Source organism: Accipiter gentilis, chromosome 6 (assembly GCF_929443795.1).
Source record: "Accipiter gentilis chromosome 6, bAccGen1.1, whole genome shotgun sequence".
In the NCBI taxonomy this organism is placed as follows: Eukaryota; Metazoa; Chordata; class Aves; order Accipitriformes; family Accipitridae; genus Astur; species Astur gentilis.
In genome coordinates this window covers 6114300-6141972 of record NC_064885.1, presented here as the reverse complement: position 1 = coordinate 6141972, position 27673 = coordinate 6114300, and the positions used below count along the sequence as shown (strand labels likewise).

At 36.4% G+C, this 27673-nt stretch overlaps 1 protein-coding gene and 2 long non-coding RNA genes across 4 annotated transcripts in view; 1 reads left to right on the top strand and 2 right to left on the bottom strand.

Annotated features, from left to right (window-relative positions):
- LOC126039680 (uncharacterized) overlaps positions 1-3064 on the bottom strand; it is a 41520-nt gene extending 38456 nt beyond the window's left edge. The window contains exon 1 of the long non-coding RNA XR_007506385.1: positions 2925-3064. This is a non-coding gene — a long non-coding RNA (uncharacterized LOC126039680). The remainder of the gene's footprint in view (positions 1-2924) is intronic.
- FOXN1 (forkhead box N1) lies at positions 455-22877 on the top strand. The gene is made up of 8 exons (XM_049803164.1): positions 455-1173; positions 2958-3461; positions 5680-5790; positions 11786-11913; positions 12724-12820; positions 18826-19033; positions 19588-20115; positions 21955-22877. The coding sequence occupies exons 1-8, from the start codon at positions 1054-1056 to the stop codon at positions 22221-22223; spliced, it is 1965 nt and encodes a 654-aa protein (XP_049659121.1). The 5' UTR covers positions 455-1053; the 3' UTR covers positions 22224-22877.
- LOC126039678 (uncharacterized) lies at positions 10062-19677 on the bottom strand. 2 transcript variants are annotated; one of them, XR_007506383.1, is made up of 6 exons: positions 19404-19677; positions 18751-19006; positions 17891-18020; positions 13985-14052; positions 12006-13297; positions 10062-11405 (listed from the first exon to the last, which is right to left on the bottom strand). It is a non-coding gene; the product is annotated as an uncharacterized LOC126039678 (long non-coding RNA). The 2 variants fall into 2 exon arrangements; XR_007506382.1 differs by lacking the exon at positions 10062-11405 and having other exon boundaries at positions 11911-13297.
- Positions 22878-27673: the final 4796 nt, after the last annotated feature.

Sequence of the window (27673 nt, the reverse complement as noted above, 5' to 3'; positions counted from 1 at the left end):
GATTTCCAATCCCCATTGTGCTTTATCTCCTCAGGCAGTGCAGTCTAACTCATCATAAATATAGATTTCTCTTTGAACTATAAGGGCAGAAAAGGTTTTCCACATTTTTAGGTGATAGATCTTTGTTAACCGAACCTAATAAACACCTTAGTTATTTACCTAACAGCCACTTAAACACGTGGCAAATTAACTCTTGAATTAAAGTGGCTTTTTTTCCCCCAACTTGTACACCTGAAATCTAAACTGAACACAAGACATCTTTACATAGGTGCATGACATAAGAAGAGGATGCAAGTTCTTCTTTTGTATTTTTACTGTACGGTTACAGTGAACAAGGACTGGGAAAAAAAACCATGGTAGAAAACAAAATACTAGAAGATTAAATTTATTCCTCTTGATCTGAAGAACACCCATCAGATATGTCTCATATATCCAAAGATCAAAGATTGGGAACTTGAGAGGAGATACAACTAAGAAAAATAGGTATGGAATGATGAAGTTATTTACATATCTCAGATACATTTAATCATGCAAAACAGAATGAAAAGGCTAAAGGGATCAGTATTAATAAAAAAGCAAAAGCAAAAATACAAGTCTGTAGTAACCATCAGTCTAAGTAATGTCAGCAAAAAGCCCTTTTATTTTATATAGTCCCACTGAAAGCAATTGAGGTGCATTTATATTACAATCTCTCAATAAAGCGATATTGCTAAATTTGCATAACCCCAAAGCAATAGTTCATTAACTTATGAACCTATAGAAAACAAAGTAATAACTTATTTTTATAAAAATTGTGTGGTAAATCCATATAAACTCTGTATAACATCTTCATTGTAATTGCACCTACAGAACATTTCTTTAACAGCTTAAAAAAAAAATAAATTCAACTGTATTAGGAATTCTTCAGGGTGGGTTATCATCCAGCTGCATATCTAACACTGTCTAGTCATCTGCACGCAACAAGATGGTTTCTTTTACAGTTTACGTTTTAGAAAATATTTATTGTAATTTGATTTTGTCATAACAGGATTTCTATCTGACGTGGATTTGGTAATGGTTTCATTACTCCAAGATCAATCTACTATTAAATTTTCTTCTTCGGACACTCTGGAAAGGGATCAACAAGACCTCATGAAGACACAGGGGGATTCGGTATCCCCAGTTCAGCAAACTGTGAGTAAGACAGCCCAGTTCTGTTCTACTTCTTCAGAGGCACAAGTTCAGATACAATATTCAGCAATTTCTGTACGAAATCTCAGCGTACTTAACTGGTAACAAAGTAAGCACTGAAAGTTTTATTCTTGAAGAGTAGAAACCTGAGTTACTCTTCTTAGCTAGTCCTAAGCTCCATGCTAAATTTCTTATTCGATTGCTTAAAAATCCTATTACTTTAAAAACAAAACAGGCAATCCATCTAGCTACTAATCCAGTAAAAATGCTACATTTAGAGTAATTATCATCCTGTTTCTAAAATAAATAAATAAAAAAGCAGACAGACAGGGAGACATCAGAACCTTTTGGTCTACTCCCTGCCACTAGATGATACCTTCAAGCACTTCAGAATTCCTTGGTACTTTTTTGGAATACAATGATCTCTCTCCTGTTGCCTGTATATTCATCATGTTTACCTTTCATAATAAAAGTACAACTGAGAATAGGGTTCTTCATCAAACAACAGCAAAATAACCATTGTCATACTTTTATTATGAAAATTTCAGGTGGAGAATTGACAGCACTGCCATTCATACAGCTTTATATCACGAAATACAGGGTTTTTTTTAAATTCTTATTTAACAAAAGATATCATCAACACATGTATTAGGACTATAGAGGAGAGTGAAGAAGTAAGAATCAAGAAGTTACGAACTGAGCAGGTTCATGTTCATGTGAGAAGCCAAAAGTGTCATGAGGTCAGATTTGCTTTCTGCAGGAATCCACAACAGAACAAAACATTAATAGCTTTGACATGCAGACCCATGTGCAAATGAATGAAAAAGCTGTGCCGTGTTCCACTCTGCAGAAAGCACTGGGTTTCATGCTAACTTCCCTTTGGGACTTGAAATCTGGTTCTTCCATGAAGCCATATATTCCTTTACCTGTTCTCCTAAAATACTGTAAGACCAAGTTGGATTTGGAGGAGGAAGGAGGAAAGGGACCACTTGATAATCTGGTGTGACTTTTTGTGTAACACAGAACATTACGTTTTCCCCTTCACTGAACACAATAACCTGCTCTTGACTTAAGCACGTCTTCTCAAAAGGCATCCAAGTTGTTACTCATCCTTGATGTCAGGGAAAATATGCGTAATTTCTAAGCTGAATGTGTTCAGCTTCAGGATCCAGACACTAGTTCTTGTTAAGCTTTTCTCTTCTAGATTAAAGAGCACTTTAGTAGCTGCTATTTTCTTTTTGCTAAAGTGCAAAAGGGAAGGGAGGAGATGAGACAGGAAGAAGGTTAAAAAGTCTGCCTAGAGCCTACCTGTCTCACAGAATGAGTGTGGGTATGTTAATGAAAGGAAGTGATGTAACTAGCAACATATCTGGCAGCTTGTAACACCATCAGAGAATGAGATCAAGCTTATTTGACTAAACTTGTATATGACAAGACTTGCACTTATCATATTCCTGTCATTTAATCTTTCATCACTTGATCATACATCATCTTTTCCCTGAAATTGTCAGACCAACTAGTCAATAGTCACCTAAGACGTCCTGTTTTTCCAAGATAGTTCAGTCTTCTCAAAGCTTTTACTAATTTACTTTTGAACAGTTTTGGATACAGAGTAACCAGAAAAACCTTTAGATCTTTTAGGGATTCTCTGCATGAAGGTGGCTAGGACTAGTGATTTTATACTTCACACCAATAATATATTTTTAATGTACTTTTTTTGTAAATAATGAAAATAATAAAATATTTGCTCGTACTAATCCTAAATAAATGCCGATAAATCATTGCAGGATAATCCCAGCTATAACTGCCAAGCATACGAGTCAGACGGCAGGACAGAAAGGAAGAGTTCAGAGTCTTCTCACAGCCCCAGCCCTGCTTCTCCAGCACAGGATCAAATTCATGGGAGATATCCTACAAGCCAAGGAATCCACTGTGGCAAGAACAAATTTAAAGCATCTTTCAGTACTGAAAAATTCAGACGGTACAGTTACGAGGAAAGTACTGTAGGAAATTATGACAGGTTTCTCAAGAGCAGCAGAAACCCCTTTCACCCTTACAAGAGACAGATCAGCGAAGATGTCTTCCAGGAAGCACATCAAGCCCTCCCACCAGAAGGTTCACCCTTCAAAAATGCTAGAAGCATCGATGGTTTTGAGGGTCTACCAGGATCTACAGGTCCTGATGAGTCAGAGTCATTTCCCACACACATTCCAAACATCTCCACAGAACAACCATGGTGTAACAGCATCCAATACGGCACCACAGGCCAAGATCACAGTTCACAAGTCATGGTCAGTATTTTTTTTTAGTTTTTTCCTGTTTTCAATGGCAATAATATACTTTTGGAGTTATTTTCTTATCTCTCAATGTGATTACATGGCCATTTAGTCTCCTGTCAAGTTGCAGGGTAGAGCTTGGGATAGACATCCGAATTGACTTGTCAAAGTTCCTTTTATGGCCTTTCCCTACTGAAAAAACAGTCATCAGAAAGGTGCACAAGGACAAATTATTTTCCACTAGACACAATACATGAATCCTAAATATCTAAATTCTTCCTGACAGCAGGTTTTATATCAGTAGCTGTCATCAACTAGTATTTTCAAGGGACAAAAGTTCACAAAACTGTATTTTTCAAACATGAGGACATGTGCATCAGATTTGTCACAACACCTCAGCTGACCTGCATTTTTGTCGATGCAAATAGAAGAGCAACTCTAAGACATCAGTACTACTTAAAATTAAATATAAGATCTGTTTATGGTATGTGCACTGTAAAGGTACCTGGGCTAATTCACATACTGGATAGAGGTGACTGCCTATTTAGGGCAGCACAGAGATCCCTGAAAAGCAAAGTAAATTACCCTCCAGTATCTCCACAAGATATCTCTGTTGTGATCCAAAGCGTAAAGCTTATCTTCACAATCTAGTGCAGACAAAAACAATGACTACATTTGCCAGGAGAGGGCCCTAACCACTGGTTCTAAATTGCTGTGAGGCAAAGAATTCAAGGGTTACCAAAAGAAAGAGGGGTTAAAAAAAAAAGTCTTAACTGGATTAAGACAATTTACCAGGGAATGGAGGGATGTTGTCAGGGTACATACCTGGGGATTGAAGCCATTCAGGTTAAGGAGGAAATTGATCTAAATCTTTTATTTCCTGGATAAATACTCATCTAGGTCAGATGAGTTTAATGTAAAACCTATAAGCAGTTGATGAAAAAAATTCCCATTTTCTTCCCAAATCCTTGGGCTGTGAGATGTAGAGAATGTAAAGCTAGCACTGCAGGAACCCTTTACCAAGTATGTGTGACTATTCAGGAAAAGGCTGGCTACTTGTTAATGTCTCCACTGGTTCAGTCAGCATGCAACTTCAAAGCTCTTACATAGCTTACATGCTGCTGACAAGTTGACATTTCCAAAAAACTTCATCTTATGGTCATCAAAATAGCATGAACATTTATTAATACTGGATTTGCTTGGTGCCAGGATATCAAATCAAGTCTAATATGTACCCCTACATTAATCTATACCATAAAAGATGGTCATTATGGCCTTGCTTTAAAGCAGAAGGATAAGCGCTACTAGTTCCTTGAAATAATAAGATGTCTATCACATCAGCTCTCAGAGAAGAAATCCTGGCCAACTATGTTAAGTGGGCGAAGGAACCTGAAGTCAGTCACCAGACCTACAGATAAGGATGCTGCTTAAGACACATCCATTCCCTGCACTGTTTTATTACCAGCTAGAGCTCTATCCAGCTCTCTGCTTAGCATGCAGTTTGTTTGAATTGCTCTTCTAAAGCAGACAGTGTTACCACACACACTGCATGGCACACTCCGCATTCTAACTAAAAGACAGCAATATTTAACATCTAGGAGTCTGAGCCCTTAACAGAATCAAGCCCTACATGGAATCCAGGACTAGCAGCTGGGCAGATCCGTGAGAAATTGATCAACTTCTCTATGTTTATTTCCACAGTTGCAGAAATATATCACATCCTTGTTATATTTCCTATATCTTGATCAAATTCAGTAGTCAGCCTAGTTTGATTCTTCCCTGCCACCTCCTTCCTGTGCATTTTAGACCTCACCCTCTACGTAATGACAAAACGTCAGTGTCAGCTTGAGGTACTGACAGTCTGCAAGATAAAAATCAAGGAGTATGAAAAAGAGAGAGAGACAGAGACACATGTGCACACTCAGGAATGAAAGCTGGAGTATGCAGTTTGTCTATGTAGGGAAAAAAGATAAACAGAAACACATTTTCTGAATTGCTCTTTGCTGGAATTTGGACTGGGATTTTCTTTTTTAAAGTAGTAATTATACAAATGCAGGAAACAATGTTTCTTCTTGTACCACTAGAACATAAAACAAATTCTATGTAACACTGTGACAGAATCAAGTGTAAAAAAGTAGTAAGTATAATGAAAAACAAATCGGAACTAACAGAATTTACTCTATTTTAAATTTAGGTGTTTTCTCTAATAACTCTTTCCTTAAACATTTTCTAGCCGGATTCAGACATCAAGCTTAGGACATCCCCACTGGAAGGGCAGCCTGGTTTGTATTGCTATCAGCCTCAAGTGCAGCAGATGTATTGCCCCTCACATCCTTTCCATCAGGTCAGTATAATATGTAGACCAAGATCCCCTGTATTTCTAGCACTATAATGGTATAGTAGTTATGGTAATAATACAAAAAGACAGATGAAACAATACCTGCTAAATTTGTGTTTGCGGGGCCATGTTTGTGTACATACATTTTGTTTATGACAATGAGATCTTAAAAGAACCACAGCTAAATGCATTTTAAAATGGTCATCCAGAAGAAAAAAAAAAAAGTAAAAAAAACTTGTAAAAATGGAATCTTGGTACTGATTATTTATATTTTCATCATTATGCTAAAGAAAATTGGGTTTGAAACCAGATAAATTATTAACATAACTGTTGGCATTTCAGGATCTCAGGGAATTAACTGTGCTTTAAATTCAGAATAAAAAATTAAATAGATGTGACTGTATACTTAAAATTCAGACCTAACATAGAAAAACACTTTTAAAGCAAAATTTTAACAGCAAGATTATGCTTGCTTTCCTTGTGCTTGATGGCACACACATCTCTTTTGCAATCTTTTGACTGTTACATCATCCCCAGTGAAAGATTATTCAGCTGAAGCATAATTGACAACAATGCTGATGATGCATGAGAATGCACAATATTAAGGTTGTTCTTCCGTAATGTAACCATATTATTAATACTAAAAATGCACAAGAGTAACTGACACCTTGTTTTTCTTGAGTGTTTAGATAGATGTCTTTTGAATACATGTCAGTTCATATTTTCAAAGCAGTATACACACAGTATCTTTGTAAAATCATACATATATTCCTTAATCTTACATGTGATCCTAGTACATATTTATAGAGGTTAGCGAGTGTGGTCTACTGAGCTTTGAAAACTTGGCATAGAGGGAAGGTGTGTATTACAGAAGTAATTTTCATGACTCTGAAATGTCTTTAATTTAAATAATTTCCTTTACATATAAATGGTGGTGCTGTTCAATGCATTGAAATTTTCCTCTTTTATGCTCAATTATCTGCAATGTACAAAATTTTCAGTAAGAAAGACATTTGAGGAGATAAAAATATGCTTGAAACACCCTATCTAAAAAACAAACAAACAAACAAACAAACGAAACCCCAGAACTTATTTAAGGTGAGATTAAGGCAACAAGGATTTTTCAGATATATAGGCAGAAATCCAAACACAAAAATAGCACAACTACGAGAACTCCCAACCATTAGAACTGAATTAAGTTAAACTTACAGGAAATTCATATATATAAAATATTTGAACATAAAAGCTCACACTTGAGTTACGACTCCTTTGATTGCAGTGACTGATGACTGATATTGTAGAATCAACTGTACCATCCCATTCAACTTGCTCAAGAAGTACAAAAAATGTGACTAACAGCAGTGATCTAAAACAGTGCAAAGAGAACAAAAAACAGGTTGCCGTATATTTCATTGAGATTGTTAATTCATATGGTGTTACCAGTCTGAGTCATTGAAATAGTAATCATACCATTCACCATCAAGATTTAGTCCCTCACCAGGAAAAAGAAAGGTTATTTTTGGCATTGCTTTCTTTAATAGGAAATTTAAGTAACTTCTGAAAACAGATGGTGAATGACCATAAAGAACAAGAATAGACATATGTTTAATTGTACTATCATTGATGAAATGAAATCATCCATCACAGATGACTTTTTAGGAATTTAATTTGTTAGAGTTTTGTAAAACATTACTAAGGAGGAATGAAAGTATTCCATACCGCATTAGTGGATTTTCATATTTTAAGTGTGTATTTTTTATACTTATAAATCCCCCACTCATCTACTGAAACTTAAAGGAAGATGTCTCATTATTGCAGTACATAACTCCTCAGATATAGAGAGGAATAAAATAAGGACTAACTGTATCAAGCATTTGGAGAGCTTCAGGGACTTGACAGGCTTTCTGAACCTCTAGTGTCTGGGACAGTTAAAATGATCAACAGGATGGTGTGGCAAGGCAGCTCAATAAGCACCCTCAAGTACCAACACTTGCATGAAGCAAACTTCTAAAATCAATTTCCTATTACTGTCATCTTTCTCTTCCTGCTCCCTCAGCTGCGGCCAGCCCTCAGCTTAGGAACTCAGGGGCACAGAGGTTCTTCTCCAACTAGATATTGTGCAAGGACAGACCAATTTGCTTAGGGCATCCAGGTACTACTGAAGTTCACATAGTTTCAATATCACGGGCTTTTTGTATCTGCTGTCCTTAGTGCATAGCCTTGTAAAGCTTGAGAAGTGTACAGATGCTAAATAGATGTGAGAAGGCATAGATAACAGAATGAAGCAGTTCTCTTACATCAAGTCAGGAAATCTGGCTAAAGAATAATCTAACTCCTGGCTTTTTCTTTTACCTATTTACTGAACATTTTTTTCCCCACTATAATGTGGCAAAAAGGTAACTATCTTTCAAGTTCTTATCAACACCATCAAAATTAAATTACTTGTTTTTCTTGTTAGCCTAAAACTCAACAGAAGTGATAAAAGGTAATAATAAAATTAAACTAGAATAAAAAGAAGGGTGATATTACACTACCATCCTAATTTATAAATTGATTGATTTTATTATTGTTATTTTAGAAGAAAAGAGTTCCAGATGAAGGATTAACTTGCCACAAAAGCTCTGCTGCAAATATAAACTAATTCCCCACTGGGACTGCAGTACAGACATTGTGGATGTGCCATACATCTCACACACAGTATAAATGTCAGGTTTGTGCATTGCTTTAGCAGAAACTCCAGTTAGCTTGTTAATTCATTTCAATATTTTTTAATTTCTTTATTCATTCTGAAGCAGGCACCTTCCCCCTGTCACTGCTGTTTTGATACCAGTACTATTACTATACATTGCCATTAACCACATTCAAAAAACCTACAGAATCAAAGCTGAAATACACCTTCTGGGACTTGCTGGGCAAGATACAACAAGCACTAAGAGGAAAGTCTTCCATCCACCTGCAGGCTGGCACTGTGACAGATCTCTTACATGCAGCAGGTTTCTGTTAGACTTTTCAATATTGTGCTTCTTAACATTACTACAGTAAAAGCATGGCAACATGTTCTACTACTCAGAGGAAAAAAACAATGGGTATAAGCAGCCAAAGTCGTAACAGGTAGAATTGCTGCCCGTGTGCCATAATCAGATACTGGGAAATAAAAGAACATGTGATACAAGACTGAGAAGAAGTAGAATAACATCTTTTGCATGAAGCAGCTCTAGTATTAATACTTAGCATTTCAAACTTGAATGGAGCAGTGCAATTTAAATCACTAGGAAGTACACTCAAGAGAACGGGCCCTTTAGCCTGAAGTGAAGGATGTTCAAGCTACGCCTCACTTTTCATTAGAGGGATGAGAGAGATCAACTCCTTCGTTAATTTTGTCCAGATGATAAAATGGCCTCACCTTCCCCTTTGCTGGACACAACAGAAATGATGACTCATAAGAAAAATTACTTCTTATTGACCTGAAAGAAATAGGATACACTTACTGAAGTCACTTACCCACCCACAATAAAATATGGTCACCTTTCATGCCAGTTGTGCGACTGTAAAACCAGCTCAAGCCTGTCATACCAGACCATTCCCCTGCCTCTGTTCCCTCAAAAAGGAGTAATGAAACCAATAAAACAGAAATAATCCTTAAAACGCCCAGTTCTTGCCTTTGGTGATGACATCACAACCAGTCCCATCTTAGTATTCTTTCCTTTCAAAGAGCCACTAAAACCAATAAAATCAAAATTATTGCATGAACTGCCCAGTTTTCTACTCTGGTGAAAAATCTACACACAATGCAACAAAGCAGACAGCACAGAACTGCACACGGAAATGAGTTCATGGCTGCTCTGGAGACTGTAGTTCTGCCCAGTATTTAGTTTAACAAGGCAGGACATGATTAATTATGTACATCTCATTTCTTTCACCCTTCTTACTGTAGCAAACAAATTAGTGTACTCAGTATGTTTTTCCACATTCCATTTCAGGCAGTTCAATGTTAGAAAGATAAAAGCAAACCGGCAAAAACTCAAGCAACAACAATAAAATTACTGAGAAACTGAAATAAATTATTCAGAATCCAGAATAAATAAATAAACTATGAACATTTTGCAAGCATGTGATAACCTCTCACAGGCATTTTATGGGGTCAAAGACCAAGAGCAACAGAAGCTATTGGTCCAAAAATAAGAATGACAGTAAGAAACTAAGAAGATGTATAAACTAATTACCAAGGAAATTTTCTCAACAAGTCTCGAAAGCTACACTATAATCTTTCAGAGGAACCATAGAAACCTCATGACACAGGACTTCTAGAGCTAAGTAGTAAAACACTAGAACAGGGCTCAGCAACCTTTGATTACTAAGGAAGGCACGCAGGTAGATTTTTTAATAGCATATGACATGATTCCTAATTTTGGCCATGCCCTAGCACTGGCATCTGGAAAGATTCATCTGTAAGAGGCAGAAATTCCTCTCACACTGAGCTCTAAGTTCAGTGGGAGCCTTTGCCTCACAGAGAGCCAACTGATGGTATCTAACTTTAGCAGGGCAGTGTTTCTTTGTTCTTGAAAGTTGCTTGCCAGCAGGTTTAAACTGTGATTTGGAAAAGAAAAATATGTGACCAACTGCTGTGTTAAAAAATCGAGAGCAAACCTGCAGAAACTCTGATGTAATCAAGGCTATCTATATGTATTATCTCCCCTCTTTCACCTATTTTTTTGCATTGGCATTTTTCTATCTTGGTGATCGCATGATAGACCAGCCACTTATTTAGTGTGTCTTGAGAGCTCGACAGGCTTAGAGAGCTCTTCAAGAGATACCCTAGCATTTCAGTCTCAGGTAGCATTCTGCTGCTTGTCCCTAGGGGTGGGGTGAGGATAACATAAATGCTATCTGATTTTAGGTGTCCTGGCTATTCTTTTTAGCTTTCTGATATAGAAAATGGGGGAAAACCCAAGCTGCTTGAGGTGGTGGTTAACAGCACTTAAAACTCCCAGCCTTTTGGAGAAGCCTGTTTCTTGTCATTGACTATGAGGGAACCTACACAGAGTAGCCTCACAGCTTCAGCACAAGTCAGGCAATATGAAAACCACATATGAGAAATGCCTCATATGCCACTCTCCTGATCCCTGGAATGACATGACTAATTTATTCTAAAATAATACATTCACTTTATATATATTCTGATGCCATTTGTCCACTAAAGCTTTTTTTGTTGTTTGGGTTTTTAACTGCCTTGCCTGATAACAGCATATTGAATGGTTGCTTTGGGATGCTGTTGTCTTGGGAGTAGATTTTATACACTTTGAATTCTTGCTTTGTTGTATCCCTCTCCACCTAAAAAACAAAAAAACCCACAGAAAACCAAACAAGGCTTAGTCAAAACTTCCCTGTTTCTTCCTATATTTTTAGTGGCTTTACTTAATAGGCTTATTTTTCTGTGGTGCACATTGTTTGAAGTACTGTATTTGGGGGGGGGTTATTATTTATATAAATAAAATTACACCACTCACTTACTTGTCTGCATAGTGCAATGTTCAGGGGAGGCTGAGCAGGCTAAGATACTTCAACTGCAAAAGAGATGGCTGAAGGGAGGTATGCTTTAGGTCTATAAAATTATGAATTATCTGGAGACAATTAATAGGGTACAGTTACTCCCATTTTTCACAAGAACTCAGTAGCATAGCAGGCAATAATAAAAGAAAGCACTTTTTTATATACTTCAGTTTGGAACACACTGCAACAGGATCTGGTAACAGCCAACACATCAGTAAGTTCCTCCTCATACATGCCCCATTTCTTCTACTTCTTAAGCATTAGCTAGTAATATTAATGTTTTCCAATGCCATCCTAGAAAGACTTTAGGTCTGACTTGGCATAACAGCTATTACATGTAGGCAGAGGACAATATTCTCAGAACTTAATAATTTAATACTGTTACTAAGAAAGAAATATTTTTGAGAGCTTGTTGCTAAGTCAAGTAACATCTCTTTTATTGTATCATCAGTATCCCTCAGGAGGCAGCTATCCTGTGACTTATATTACTTCTTCACACTACCCTTACCAAAGAATTGCTCCTCAAAGCAGTCAAGAATCCCAGCAGCCTCTATTTCCCAAACCCATCTACTCCTACAGGTAATAAAATATTTTTTCAAGTCCTAATGTTACAGGAAATACACTGTTTACCCATGGCCTATTTCCAGCATCATTTGCAACAACATGCTTACTCTTATTTGTCTTGTTCTGAGTGTGCTCTGTCCTGTTTGTATGAATCACAAGATGTTCCAGACTCTGGGGCCAAGGCAGAGGGAAATGAAATGTTGTAAAGCGTGTGAACAGTCTTGATCACCCCCACAAAAGCTAGACATTTCTCTAATACAAAATCTTAGGTGTTGCAAATTTCATCAACACAAGACTAATCACACTTAGTTGTCTTTCCAGGACCTGTATTAAAACCAATTTTTTCTCCAGTTACTAGGGCAAGGAAATGCCTAGAAACATATCAGATATGCCAGTCACCACACAGGTTTAGCCCCCAAATAGCAGTCTAACAAAGTAGATCAGACAATTAAATTTTAATTATACCTTCTGTCACTGTCAGTTTGGTATTCTCTTTGTGGCCTTTATCAGTCTAAGCATTCAAACACAACCTTAAATAAATACACACTAGCAGGATTTGAAGGCTGTGGTCTTGATTCCACTTTCTATTACTTATTTTAAACCCACGCTGGACCTTCTATATGCGCTTTGAGAACTACCTCTAGAAGTTAGGCAGTGTAAGGATCTTGCTTATAAACAACTGAGTGGAAACTTTAAGCATCATTGGTATTCATGCTATGACAGTGAAAGCCAGAGTAATTACATGCACTGTGAAAAATAGTCTTTCTTTCTGCTTCTGAGGAGTGAAGCAGAACAGGCTAAAATACTTTTCTTTCTCTTCTACAGCATCCTGATCTTCATGGCACTCAAAAACAGCAAGACAGGGAGTTTGCCAGTCAGTGAGATCTACAATTTCATGACGGAACACTTTCCTTACTTTAAGGTGAGTTCCACAGGGAGGGAGGGAATCTCTCTCTAAGCCTACCTGGCAGCAGAGGTAATAAGGGAGGGGATTCAATCTATGAAAAAGGATAATTTCTTAGTAGATTAATATCAAATCAATTAAATGCTATACACCTTCATGATCACAAACTACCCAGCATTTTAGGCCTAGGCAGAAATGTGAACATGATATGTGGTAATATTTAACACAAAAAAGATATTAAGAATTGTTCCAACTTCGAGTTGGTGCAGCTAACAGTGGCCATTCCTCACTAAGAACTCATAAAAAGGATAAATATTTTTAAAAACACATCCATTCCTTCCTCTCAGATCTCAAATACAGGCAGAACTGGTCTTGTGGCTTCCTCTGACATCAATAGCACCTCCAGACTCAAGTGGAAGCAGAGGTTCAAGGTTATCTTGCTCTGTTCTGGAGCTGGGATATCCATCTTAGGCAACTCCATCAGTTGCATGCACTCTACAAAGGAAAGTATAATATGTGATAAATGGTACTAAGCTCGTAATTACCCAGTAATGTTGGTGAAGGTAAGGGTGTATGGTTTGCAGCAGATACTATTGAAATTTAAAACCACGCTGTAAGAGAAAGGTTTCTTGCACTTGGAATGCAGGTGGAAAGAGATTAGTCAGCACATGATCCAAGAGCAGAAGGATTACAGTTAAGATTTTAAAAAGAGCTATAATAGAATCGTCGACTGCTGCTCAACCCAGAGCTTTGTTATTGCTGATTCTTCAAAAACATCTCACTAAAAGTCCAGATGAGCTGTTAGTAAGGCCCAAAAATAAAAACAAAGCAATAGGAGTCTGTCCTGTTTCTTATTGCAAATAAACATGCAGCAATTAATCAAATTTAAAGCAGCTACAGGAAGGCAATTCGAACATTTGTATTAAGAACACTAAGAATAACTAAAAATAAATGTTCCAATACAATTTGGCAATGGTTTTGGACACTAACTGAGGATAAATAATGCCCGCCAAAAAAAAAAATAGAACGTGTCAGTAATCAGAGAAAAAGAATACACATCATGAAGGAAGAATGTTAGCATCCATTATACTTCTGTATTCCCAGATTTCATCCCAAAGGAATCACTAGCTACTCTGTTATTTGTTTCAAGCAAGAGAAGGGAGAAAAAATAAAGAAACCTACCATCATAATTCAAGAAGTATCCCATCACAACATGACTGGTCATAATCCACCAAAACAAATCTGAAGCACTCCAACTTTGTCAAGTCACAGAGACACAACTGATTTTTAGGCTAAACACACATGAAATTAAGTAATGATAGTAATCTAAATAGGGAAAGGAAGAAGGGTGGAATGGCACATGACAAGAACACAGTAGCTGTAAATTTTTTTTAATTTTCAAAACAAGAATAAATTTCAAGATTTGTATTTTGTCCCTAACAGAAGATTAACTCTATTTTCCATGCATTTACCACTAATTGCAAGAAATATTAATAATCTAAAGGAAAATAGTTTGAGGATTGTGAAAAAGGTCCTGGGTCACAACATCTTGAAATTGATACTTTGCAGAACTATGCTTCTTAGCATAATGCACAAATCATGTGATCTACAGCAAAGTAATACATTCTTACTGTTTTCTGGAAAAATAGCACGAGTTTCAAGCAGAGGTGGGAATATCAAAAATAAGTTTTACAGGCATGCCCATGTTTATTCATCAGACCAAACTGAAATTAATTCTCCTTTTGTCTTACAACACAATTGATTATAAAATTAATTGGCAGCTTGCAAACCAAATGCTGCTGCTGCCAACACGCACAGAATTCCTCAGATACAAGACTGTGGCTCTATCAGGTGTCACCTTCCTGGTCCTGAAGTTAAAGTTATTCTGACACAGCAGAAACATTAGGGAGATATACATAATTTCCTCAACTATATATTGTGTGTAAATATTGTGTATTGTATATATTGTGATATTTTGCATGTAAATGTGTATAGATAGGTATGTGTTCCTATGTCTGTCTGTGTGTATACATAGAGATGTGTGTATACATATGCTCATCTGCAGTAGGTACATTTCTACCACAGCTTTAAATAAGTGGTTTATACCTAATCTAAACTTTTCCCTTCTTTCTTATCAAAACTTGCCTGTTCCACAGGTAGGGGGTTTTGGTGGTGTGGTTCTGTTTGGGTTTTTTTCTGCAGATCATCATGTCTTTTTCTTAATTCTTTTAAAAATTGATGAAAATAAGGTTACTGCCATCATATGCATTATAGGAAAAGAACGGTACAGGTGGTACTACTGAAACATTCACTATTTTGTGATGGCTTTATTTTTGCATTTTACTTACAAATACAGTCAAATGATTGACTAGTTCCATCCCAAACATCCTTAAAATAAGCAGGGGAGGAAAAGCAAACAAATATTATGCTTACGGCACTAAGCCCTGTCTACCTCTGGTTTTTACAGCAGCCCACAGAATTATCAATATATGGCAAAAGCTAATATCCTCTATCCTCCCTTTTCTGGAGAGTCTTCAGCAAGATAAAGTAACATAAAAATCGGCAAAGAACATTTTGTTGTTGCCACCAGAACTCACTAAATAGCAGGATACAACAGGGGGAGGGGAAGCAATTTAAGTTGGAGAGAAACAGAGTACAAGTGTACACAGAATCTTGCTGGGAGACATTGGATGATACAAGCCTAGTCAAATTAACCTGTATTCGCTGCCACAGCAAATTTAGTTTCTATGATGCAACAATCTCATTTCTAGTTGAAACAGAGCAATCCAACTCCTACGTCCTAAAAAAAACATCTACGCAGCTAAAGTTGAATTACTCTTTGATGTACCTCTCCCTTCTTTTGAGACCTAGATTTAAAGAGAAAGGGTTTTGCAAGATCACTGAACTCTTTAAACTTCAAGAGGCGGTCAGGATCAATGGGTCTGTACAATAATATTTTTTGCTTGTCATCCTTTTTCTTCTTTGTAGTGATTAGTGAGTCTAACAGAAAGCTTTAATCTTGTTAATTGGAGTTATTGCCAGTGGTCCAAGAGGTTAGAAAGGTCTGTGGTCTGACGGAACTCATACCAGCAAGCATTCTCTTGCAGTGTCCAACTCCACACAGCTTCATTCACACTACGCAGAATGCAGCAATGGCAGAAACGAGCCACAGCAAGGAGATTCCAACTACACGAGAGCAACTTCAGTAGCCAAAGCTCAGTTCCTTAACAGACAATCAAATGCTAACTTAAAAAACTGGTGACAGTTCTAACACGAACATACTGCTGGAGGGTTCCTTCAGGGCCTACATAGGTAAACGACTATTTTTCCGCTGCTCAGCAATACCAAGTGTAATGCAAGAACCTGTTCAACTTTTGGCAGCAGTCTCCAGAATAAATCCATGTACTTTTTGCTCTTACGTTTCTAAAACTACATCACAGTTTACACCCCCACACATTCTGAAAACCTCTGAGAAACATATGCCACTCCCATCTTCTCTGGTGCTTAGCAGAAACACTAATTATCCTGTCTAGATACAGGCAGAGGTATATGTAGCCTCATGTGCAGGGCAAGAACCATGAATATTCTTTCAGGTCAGCTTATTCAGTAGCTAAGTACACATCTTACCTAGGAGGAACAGTTTTATTTACTTTTGGAACTGCCAGAAAGAAACTTGAATATGATCTGCAAGGGAGAAAAACTGATTCATCATCTTTAGTATTACCCTATGGCAGAAAGAGTTTTAAAGGGGTTGTTTGTTTCTAAAATAGAAATGCACATTGTCTCACCTATGCGACTGGCTAACAGAATAGTGAAATGCTGACATCAGGTGGGCCAAAAGGGTAGAAACTGTGCTGCTATGAAAGGAAAATAGTTTCTTTTTCAGTAAATACCATGTATTTAATTTCCACAGCTAATTATTTTTTTTAATGAAGAAAGCAAGTATTAAATTTGACGCCCAAATTCTTCAGTAAGGCTTTTAACACCTTAACCCACAAGACAGGCCTTCACAAGCTAGAAAAAAGAGATTTTACATTCCTGATAAAAGTAGAATTTCTGTCAAAGTATGTTCAAAAATTAATGGTGTATCACGTGAAAGCAAAAATGGAGAAAAGTCCATTTATAAAAGGTGGTCTTAGAGGAAATCTGTTACACTAGGCAACAATTAGAGAAACTATCAAAAAGCTGGCTTTCTATGAGAGAAGGATCCCTATTAATAAATCATAAAAATGGAAAGGAAACTTAATGCACATAAAAGAGAAATTTAAATTTTTAACCTCTTTAAAAAGACTATGGAAAATCATATTTATTTCTTGTGCTCTCTGTTCAATAATTCTCTGTGGTTGTTATAAACAATTGTGACAACAAATATTTTGCATCCATGAATATGAATCAATAGTGGCACATAGACAACTTCACGTACCTTTCAGAGAGTTGCTTAATTTCTTTTAATTCTTATGACACACAGATGAGGATTTTTTGGAAACAAGAAAAGAAAAAGCATCCAAAATTGATTTAAAAACAAAAGAAAAAAAGCCTCACATACACTAGTACTGAAGATCATTCATTGTAATCCGATGAGCTCTAAAGTCTCTCTCTCTCTTGAGATTTCTCATCTCTGCAAATGCAGACCTTTTGGAAAGAATATCATTTGACTGACACAGGTAAAGCTACAATTTTTTGTTTTTTAACTGGTCTTATAATGACAGGGGAAGTCTAGCTGGACTAGCAGTTACATCTATTACAATGAAGTTGGGTTTCTCCGATTGATTCCTGCCATTATGTAGCAAGTCATTTTTCCTGCTTTTTTTTTTTTTTTTTTTTTAAGATTATAGTGCAGTGGCAATGAGCTAAGACAGTTCTACTCAGATATGTAAGAAACAGCATTGTACAGTACTTACCAAAAGAAAAGCAAGAAGGCGACACATCAGGAATTTACTATAGGAATCTTCCGATATGAACGTGCATACTACTTTACAAAGCCTTAATGTGATGGGCAGTATCTTCTGGCTACATGACTAAGTAAGCAGAAATGAGTGAAATCAAATAAACAAACACCAGAAAGACTTATATGCAATGAAAGGATACAGTGCCATTTCTTCAAGATCAGTATTTCAGACTGGCAAGGAAACAGGCATATCCCATCAGACTCTGAGCATGACTGTTTTGCTGGGTATTTCCCTCTTCATCCTCTATAGCAATATTCATTTTCAAAGTCCTTTTACAAGCAATCAGGAAAAAAAAAGTAAAAATTAAATTGTATAAAGAGAGAGTTTGCATTAGGTTTTCTTCTCTTTCCATTCTTGCAGTTGGATGCAAAACTGTCCTCAGGGGAAGGAGGGAATTTTGTTTCCCTCATTGATCAGAAACAGCCTAAATAAAATAGAGGAATCATTTTAATGAAGCTTATATGTATTGTTCAGTTTGAAAGAACCTGCCAACTTCCACTACTGAGTTAAAAATAAATGCAAAGCAAAAAGATGCAGTGATCAGATGTAGAAACCTGTATCTCATCTGTAGGGCTTGTGATTAAACCATTTGGTTATATAATTGGCTAGCATACAAAGTTACACCTACAGTAGCATGCTAAAATTCTTTTGAAGTCTGCCTGGACACTTAATTTGAGTCCAAGTAGCACGTAGTCCTTCAATTAAGTCTTTGAATTTTTTCTAGGTGTTCCAAAATAGATAAAGATAGATTTCCTGTTAGTTCACACTTCTAGAATATAAGTCTTTACACACTTAATTCTTGTGATTTGCAAACTCAGTCTTAAAAATTCAGCAGCACCTCTGACAAGGCCAACCTTCTTGCTTCGAAGATCGGTTACTATTTTATCTGATTCCTCTCTTCCCGCACAACATGACTGTAACATTTTTGTGGCTTTCTTCTAACATACAAGTTTCATATTTTAGAAAGTATAATCTAAACAGCATTTCTTATAATCTCACCAGTCAAAACAGAGAAATATATTTGTATTTTTTTTTCCTTGAAGTGCCATTCTTAGACTGGATTTGTTTTTCCAGACAGCTCCAGATGGCTGGAAGAATTCTGTACGCCACAACTTATCTTTGAACAAATGCTTTGAGAAAGTTGAGAACAAGTCAGGCAATTCTTCTCGGAAAGGCTGTTTGTGGGCTCTGAATCCAGCCAAAATTGATAAGATGCAGGAGGAGCTTCAGAAATGGAAGAGGAAAGACCCAGTTGCTGTAAGGAAGAGTATGGCAAAGCCAGGTCAGTAATATGTTAGTGCATTAGATCTCAGACAGTGGTCCCCAGAACTTTTCTTTGCAATAGGCACCAAGATGTATAAGAGAATTTATACATGATTTAGGAAAGCATTTAAGAATTTTTACTGGTTATAAAGGTATTGGCAAAACAATAAAAAAAAAATCAATAAAAAGCAGAATTAAATAAGACCTGGTTTTGCAGGAGTGTTTTCAAATAGGTACAAAGAAGCTCCATCAGGAAAACATTCTCTCTTGACAACTCACTAAACTTTAAGATAAAAACAACACTGAATAAGTACTACAGAATAAAATCTGAAATTAACTGATAAGTATCCAACCATTAAACACAAAAATGCAATTTATTAAGTACTCACTTGGCACTGATAATTTAGAAAAACATTTCAGGCTTTTGGAGTTCTTATCGTATATGGGCTAGCACTTTTGTTTGCCATTCCACTCACACATTTCCCGAGGAACACTAAAATTCTAGCTGCAAGCTATGAAGATTAAGGCTCTGTTAGGAATAAGTAAGTCATGGACTTTTTTCTTGTTTTGTAGAAGAACTTGACACACTAATAGGCGACAAAAGTGAAAAGCTGAGATCTTCAATCATGTCCTGCAGTCCGACTGGTGTTGCAAGTGCATCCCTTTCCAGACAGATGGCAGTCCAATCCCATTCCTTATGCGAGCCCTCTCTTTCCTCCGGTATACCACAGCCATTACATAGTATCCACGCATCAGGAGCTCTACATGTCAAGACCCCATTACCAAATTTGCTCGGGGGCCAACAGACTGCGTGCTATACATCACCACAGGGTTTTCCTCAAATCTCAAGTACATTAATGCAACAGTCACCTGATCCTCAGACCCTGTTTCCTTCTGGGGACGCTCAAAGTGAACTCAGAACTCAGCCCAGCATCACCCAGGATTCTCCACTGCCAGCTCAGACCCCCCCCATGTGTGGTGTGAAGATGCTGACAGAGCACTCTACAGCGAGGACAATGCAGGACACGCTCATGCAGGAAGGAGATCTCAGCAATGATATCGATGCTCTTAATCCATCCCTGACTGATTTTGATCTCCAAGGTAGGTATCGAAGGCATTTTTATTTTGTAGACTCAGGCTTATTACACCACATCCCAAACGGCATAAGATGCTTTTATGTCCTTCCTTTTTAACTACTTGTCCTTGCCACTGCTACAAAGACCAGCTTACTAGGTTACATTATTTTGCACAACATGGAATTTTGCATTGTATCTTTAAAAAGTTTCCCAAGAAAACTAATGATTTACATCCAGAGTTTGAAAAGACCCTGCTTACTCTTGACTACGACTGCTGATATTAAATACCGCAAGACAGTATTTAGAATGTATTTTTTAAACTTCGACATATTTTCCACTGAAAACTGCTCAAACACAACCATTTGGTGCATAGCAAGAGAATTGTCATATAAGGAGCGCAAAAAGAAATAATTTGATTGAATTAACATGTTAACATTTCTCTTTATCAATATTTATTCAAACACCTTCCACATCTTTGCTCAAAAGAATGCTATTTACTCCTTCACAAGGCATTCATATGATCTACAAACAATTATATTTTCTAGGGTGTGTTCTTAAATACTTAGTCATGTAATTCTGACAGTAAAGTTCCTGATATTAAATAATTTAATCATCTTGAACTGGCAGGATTTTCGACACAGTTTTCCATGCAAAAATAAGAAAAAAAACCCACCAAGTTTAAGAGTGTGTGTGTGCGCGTGTATATTTATATATGTATACATATAAAACAAAACCTGCGGGTTCTAAATGATAAAGCTCTTGCTGCACCAAATAGTATGCAAGAATTGCCTTCCTGCACAGACAAAAAAGTGGTGCACAAGGCAACCTAAAAGAGAAAAAAATGCAGTCTTAATAATCTACACAACTCGATGAATGCAATTGCCTTGCCATTGTACTATCACAAATAATCAGCAATCCTGCCACGCCCAGATTGTTTTACTAATATAAACAACACAGTTTCTTGAATCCTCAGCTTCTTTCTCTTTCAGGCAGCCAGAGCTCACATTCCATTCATTTCTCTTAACCTCTTTCCATTTTATTCAGTTAATCTGGAGCATGCTCATTTGTGCTGTGAATACACTGTATACTTCACCAATATGGTACTAAAATTATTTAACCTTATCTAGGCTTTTTACTTCCTTTCTTTCTAAAATTACCAAATCTCAACTCAGAGGTCCTAGAACTTAAGACAAGGCCTGCATACTTGGAGCAAAATCATTATATACACACATATATTAAAAAAAAAAATTAAAAAATTAGAAAAATCAAAAGGCCTAAGTATTATCCCATTAGATAGTCTGCAGATGGTGGGTATAGCATTGGAGCAACAGTCTCCCTGCCACCAAACTTTTTGGTAAATGTCAGAAAAAAGTAACATTTCAGATCTTTTGATTTGTCAGGTCAATCACACATATCCAATAATTTAGTTCACAATTCAGACAACACTACACCATAAGAATACAAGAAGTCCAGTTGTGCAGCAATATTTGCAGATTTGTCTCATGGAAGAGCTAATGACATTTTACATCTTATAAAGATAACAGAGGCAATTTCCCCTGTCAAAATTAGTCAGGGTTTTTTTTCAAACAGAAATTATGCTTCATAAGGATACATTTGCAACAGAATCTTGCCAATTATCAAGTAAAATAATTTTGTTAAATTAATGCTGCTTTCTCCCAGATTTTAATTTATTATGCAAACAGACAAATAATAACTATCTAAACAATCTTTTTCCTTTCTCAATCTCAAGTGATTAAGAGTACCTACACATACACTACTGTATAATTATGACTTCTCCCGTAAAACAATGTTTCAAAAAGCATATATAAAGAAAGTTGAATCAATCCATTTTGTTTTGTTATAGGAAATCTTTGGGAGGAGCTGAAAGATGACAGCCTAGCTGTGGATCCCTTAGTTCTCATTTCATCATCCCCAACGTCTTCCCAGTGTTTCCCTTCTCACTGCCAGATGGATAACAGCAGCAGCAGCAGCAACGTCAACATCCAAAACGGAACTCCACACAACTTACCCGACCTACAGCTCACTACTCTTTACTCTGCCTTTATGGAATTGGATACAGTGTCTCCTGCCTACCTAAGTAATTCTGGATCCAAACCTATAGCACTAATGTGAACCACGCACCAACCTAATTATTATTATTATTTTGTCAAAGTGCAGTCCTAACCATGACACACACTTAACCTATCTGATTTATGTCAGCTGAAACTGTGTCCATCGGAATAAGAATAATCTTTTTCCAGAGCTCGCCTGCAGGATATGTAGCTTTACTATGATAATTTTCTACAGACAGATACTAAAAAAAAATTTAAAACTATTTAAAGATAATATTGTTAACGGCTGAACTGGTCAACACTGTTTTATCAAGCCACTCATCTTCTGCATCTTCCAGAAACAAATGACTATAACAGGAAAACAAATTATTTACTTTTTTTCTTCTTTTTTTTTTTTTTTTTAAATGAAAGCTGCTTGCAAACACAGAAGTCAAAACACACAATAATCTAACTTATTTCTTGGAGCCAATGATGGCAACAACATCTGCCACAGACCCCTCAAAAAAAAAAAATCCACACATTAAAACATTTATAGTTCCCTTGAAAGAAGTTCTGGTTTTGGTAAACAAGAACATAAACTGAAAATTCTGCAAGTATTAGAAGATAGAGGACTAGCTGCTGACAGACTAAACCAAAGCAACAAATATACTTCAGTGAAAAACCTAAGTTTTACTGTGTTTAAAAAGAAATTTAAAACCCTGCTTTTTTAATAAAAAAGAACAAAACAATTTAGTAGAATTTTTACTGGGCTGGAAATTATTCACATTCATTCCTCTATTTTTATCCACATAAGCCAAATAGTAAGATGAATTATTCAACAATTAAATCAAGATTTTGAAAAATGTTAATACAAAAGAGAACAATAATTGTTGCAGTTAGCCAAATCCAGAGAGCATCTCTATTTTAACATACAGCTGGCATCTGAAACATCCAACATGGTTTATTATGATGCTGAACTAGCCCTTGCATTAGGATAGCATTTAGTTCCAAACATGAACTAAACTAAGGAATTTCAGTAGCCAGTTTCTCAGGAACACACTTCTCTCTGATTTACCATAAAGGTGCTGCTTGTGACATGACAGAACAGTATTTTATTCCAAGTGAAGCAATCTAAAGACAAAGCAATTTGGAGCAGGAACCTTTAACAACACTAAAGAATATAGTCTACAAACAAAAAAAAAAATATCAAAGTACACTTTCTTGGTTGACATGTCTATTCACATGTTACGGAAACTCAGAAGAAACTAAGCAGGTTACAATTTGAGTCAGACTGAGCCACTTACACTACAAAAAAGCAGCAAGGAATTACAAAGAAAAGTACAGACCGGGTAGAATAGCGAGATAGTATTGTTAAAATACATGCATGCAGGTTTGATTAGCCTGTTTTCTTACAGCAAGGTGGGAGTACTGCCAGTTAAGACTGAAGCCAAACCCATGTTCCAATCTACACCCTCAACCATGCCTACTAGCCCAGACTTAAAAACAGATTAGGGGCAGACAGATAGAGAAGACTTAGGAAGAATACATGTGATGCAACTTTGTAATAATCCCTTATGCAGCTGTCAAGAAATCCTCACTTGACTTGAGCCCCTCGTCCTCTCATTCCTGCAAACAGAATATGCAGAGTGAGGAATGCAGTCGAGTTCACCAAGCTGGTCTATGCAAAAAGACAGCAGGAAGACAGTTATGCAAACATACTAGAGCTAAATGAATCAATTCTTGACCATCCTAACTTCAGATAAAGAAATAAGGAAAAAATTAAGTATGCCACATTACTAGAAACATACATATTAAATGATAAGCCTGAATATAGTAAGTATAAAGCTGCTTAAACATTATATTCAGCATAATTTAAGAGTTACCAAGTTACAAATAAATACCTACCAAGTACAAACTTTAAGAGCAATAATATTATCCTAGATACCTTTTTTGGAAAAAAATCAAACAAATATATATCCTAATATAACCATACACTGAGGAAAAGCAAAACCAAGCTGATCTCCCAACCTGCACTCAGGCAGCATGTTTTTGTACTCCTGCTAGCTCTGCAACACATAGCTGCTATTATTCCTTAAAATATGTCAACATCACTCTTAAGCCAAAAATAATAATATTTGGTAAATAATGTTATCTACAAATATTAGACTGTTTACAGCAGATCTGGCTTGCACTTAGTGATTGGTTTCCACTGCTCTGTGTGTTTGTATGCTCTCTCTCTGACTTCAACAGAAGACAGCACGACTGTGCCAGCACCCCCCACCGCCAGGTGACCATCTGTCCAGGAGTCTCTCAAACTCCTCAGATACATTTACTTAACTTCAGTGAACAGCCCCTCGACGTCAGCAGGACTTTTGCATACAGCTACCTATATCGTTAAGGACATTCCAGGATAAGATTCTTTCTATTTTGAAGTCCTTCACTGCAAACACCAAAGAGTTGGTACACAGCCCAAAATTTTCACAGGCCTGAGCGAGATACTCAGTTCTGAATTATTTTCAATCACCATTTGCATCAAATTCTTGTTAGCCCTTTTTAAAATCCTTAAAATGATACATACTGAGTAACATACAGTGAACCACATTATGGCCAGTATACAGAATGATACAGACCTTTGCAAGATTATTACCCTACAGAATTAACAAGCTTCCCAATATTTTATATTTGGCAGAGGGAGAGGTGACAAAAAAATGCATGAGAACATAGCAGATAAAGGGCATCAGGAAGGCCCATGACCCTAAAAACAAAGCAAAATTGTAATAAAATATTTGTGATTAAAGCAATTCCATGGCACATGAAAAAATCCATTAAAATTGACAGTATGATTCTGGACAACACTTTACTAAGATGAGCTAAGTATCTGCTACAGAAACTCCAAATGCACAGATTTTAAATCAAGAAAAGCTAAGCTTCTTTTTCTGTGTTAAAGACTTATAATTTATGGGCATAGCAACTCATTCATGATTTGTAAATTCACATACTCTGTGATCTGTGTTTAACAGGCTAGGGCATTCTCTCAGATGCACCAATATATTCCATGCTTGTGACCATACTCATGATCACAAGGTGGAGGGGGAGGAAGACATAGAGAAAGAAATCTAAGTGTCATACTGTATCCTATATTTTTCTTGGTAATAAGTCTTTGAAGAATGATCAGACATAAAGAACAAAAGGGAAAAGAACACTCTAACATGTTTTTTCTTGTGTTTTGCTTGACTTTCTTGACATACTGTATCTACACAAGAGAGTTTTGTCGTCCCTATATAAAGTTATTTATTCTAAGCACCTTAAAGTATTTTCTCCAATGCATTCCATATTTAACATGGTTGGACATTTCACAGAAGTTAAAAGTCATTACATGATTCTTCTTACATTAAAAAAGTCATGTTAAAAAAAAATAAAAAGACTGCAAGTTATTAACTAATATAAATTGTCTGGGTTCCACCCCCACCCCCTGCCCCCTTCAGGCTCTTACATCTAGAATTTTATTGTCTTGCTTCAGTTTAGCATTAGTGATTCCCATACACGCGAAAAAATCCCACTGAAATACAGCTGCATGAGGAAAGAGTCATACTATAAATGACAATTCTGGAACAATTATTTTTTAAAAAGTAAAAAACTATATTTATTTAACTACTTTTATTTAAATCTATATAGAAGAATAATCCTTATCTTGTGCAATACTTATCTTGTACTTTTAAAATAATTTTTGACATAGTCATTGATAGCACAGTAAACATTCTCTTAGAACTTGTAGAGCTGGTGACACCTTACTTTGTACCTACCATAAAATAAGTATTTTGCACACATTGCAAACCTATTTAAGATACATTTGCATTAAAGACCATTTTAAGTACTACTCTGAAAACAGGGGGGGAAAGGAGGAAAAGAATGAAGTTTTCCCAGTCCAAGGCTAATGATGTTTGCTTAATCAGCCTAAACCAAACACATTATGCAAACAGCTATTTCTGTCTAGGAAAAAAAATAAAATCTTAAGTGTAAGTACCATAAAAATATCTTATTACCAAACAGAAGAAAGTGTTCACTCTTGCCCTCTCCAACATATGATTAGGAAAAATTTGCATTCTAAAGTTTAGGATTACTTAGTTTAACCTTTTTTTATTGTATGTTTCGTCTAAGCTTCAGAAAATTCAAATAATAGTGATTTATATTGGAACTATGTTTTCAAGCTCTTTTTTTCTTGACATGAGCCCAAATTTACTGTCACAAGACTTCTGGCTAAAGTAGGCTGCCTCCCATATGTTTTCCTGTACTTGGTATAAAACCATCACCCCTGAAGATTCATTTGCTTTTGTCGATACAGTTCTTTCCATATACTTCCATACCTTTGCACAATCTTTCAAAACCCTGGCACAGCACTGAGCTACTTAAAAATGACAGTGATTAATAGGTATTATGGAACAGATGAAGTATTAAATAGCACATCAGTGTTACTTTACATCTCTAACTTTGTACACAAAGCTTGAGAAGACAAGCGCAACTGACTTAATGGCACTTTCAAATAAGTTTAAACTACTGGCTGAAACACATATCCCAATTCCAGAACTTAGTTTATAAGTGCTGATGCTCCATTTTTATACTTCAGTCAGACTTCCAGATCTGTGTCTAAATGCTTGTGTTTATAGACTACTAAGTATCAAAAATGGTAAACAGTTTTACTTAGGCTTCTTCTGACCTCTTAATCCAGTTCTAGTCTAACGCAAACAAAACTGAAACATTCACTAGCTGAAGAAAACTATATGGCTCGCCATGCATCCCCTCACTGCAATAATGTAAATGGAAGCTTTAAAGTAGCATTTCCCATGTATGGCCATCGCAAAAATTTAATTGAGAACTACTGATTTGTTCTTCACTAAAAAAATGAATGATAGAGTTAGTTCATAAAATAAAATTTAAATTCAGTCCTCCTGAGAAGCAGAAAAGGGCAAATTTTTTTTGTCCATACAAAGAAACAAACACACACAAACAATACTTGCTTGCACTGAAAATAAACAGCAGTAGGAACACCATTAATGCATGTTGGATTTATTTCCCCTGGCTGCTTCTCAGTCAGCTAGCACACTGATGAAAAATCTTAGATACTAGATATCAATATAACAAATGATGAATGGATTATGAACTGCCAGATCTCAGCAGACATGCATCATTGTGAACCCATCACCACATAACAGCCCTCCCTGGTGAGAAGCCGGTAGCCAGTGCTGTTCAGCATTTTGTAATAATGATTTTTTGTGTTTTGTTATCTCCGTGTCAAGACTGGATACCTTTCTAGTACCCTTTAGTTACAGATTCCTAAATTTGGGCTCAGTACAGTGAGGGACACAGAGCTAAGTAGGAAGCCAGACAGCCTAGCAGCCTTTTCTAGGATTAATCTCTGAATCACGAAGGGGCACGAGATGCCAACAAGTGCTGGAATTAGTTTCCAAGAACTCCTGAGTTCACACCAACTTTGCTGCAAATTATTTTTACGCATAGAAAGCGCACTACAGGCCT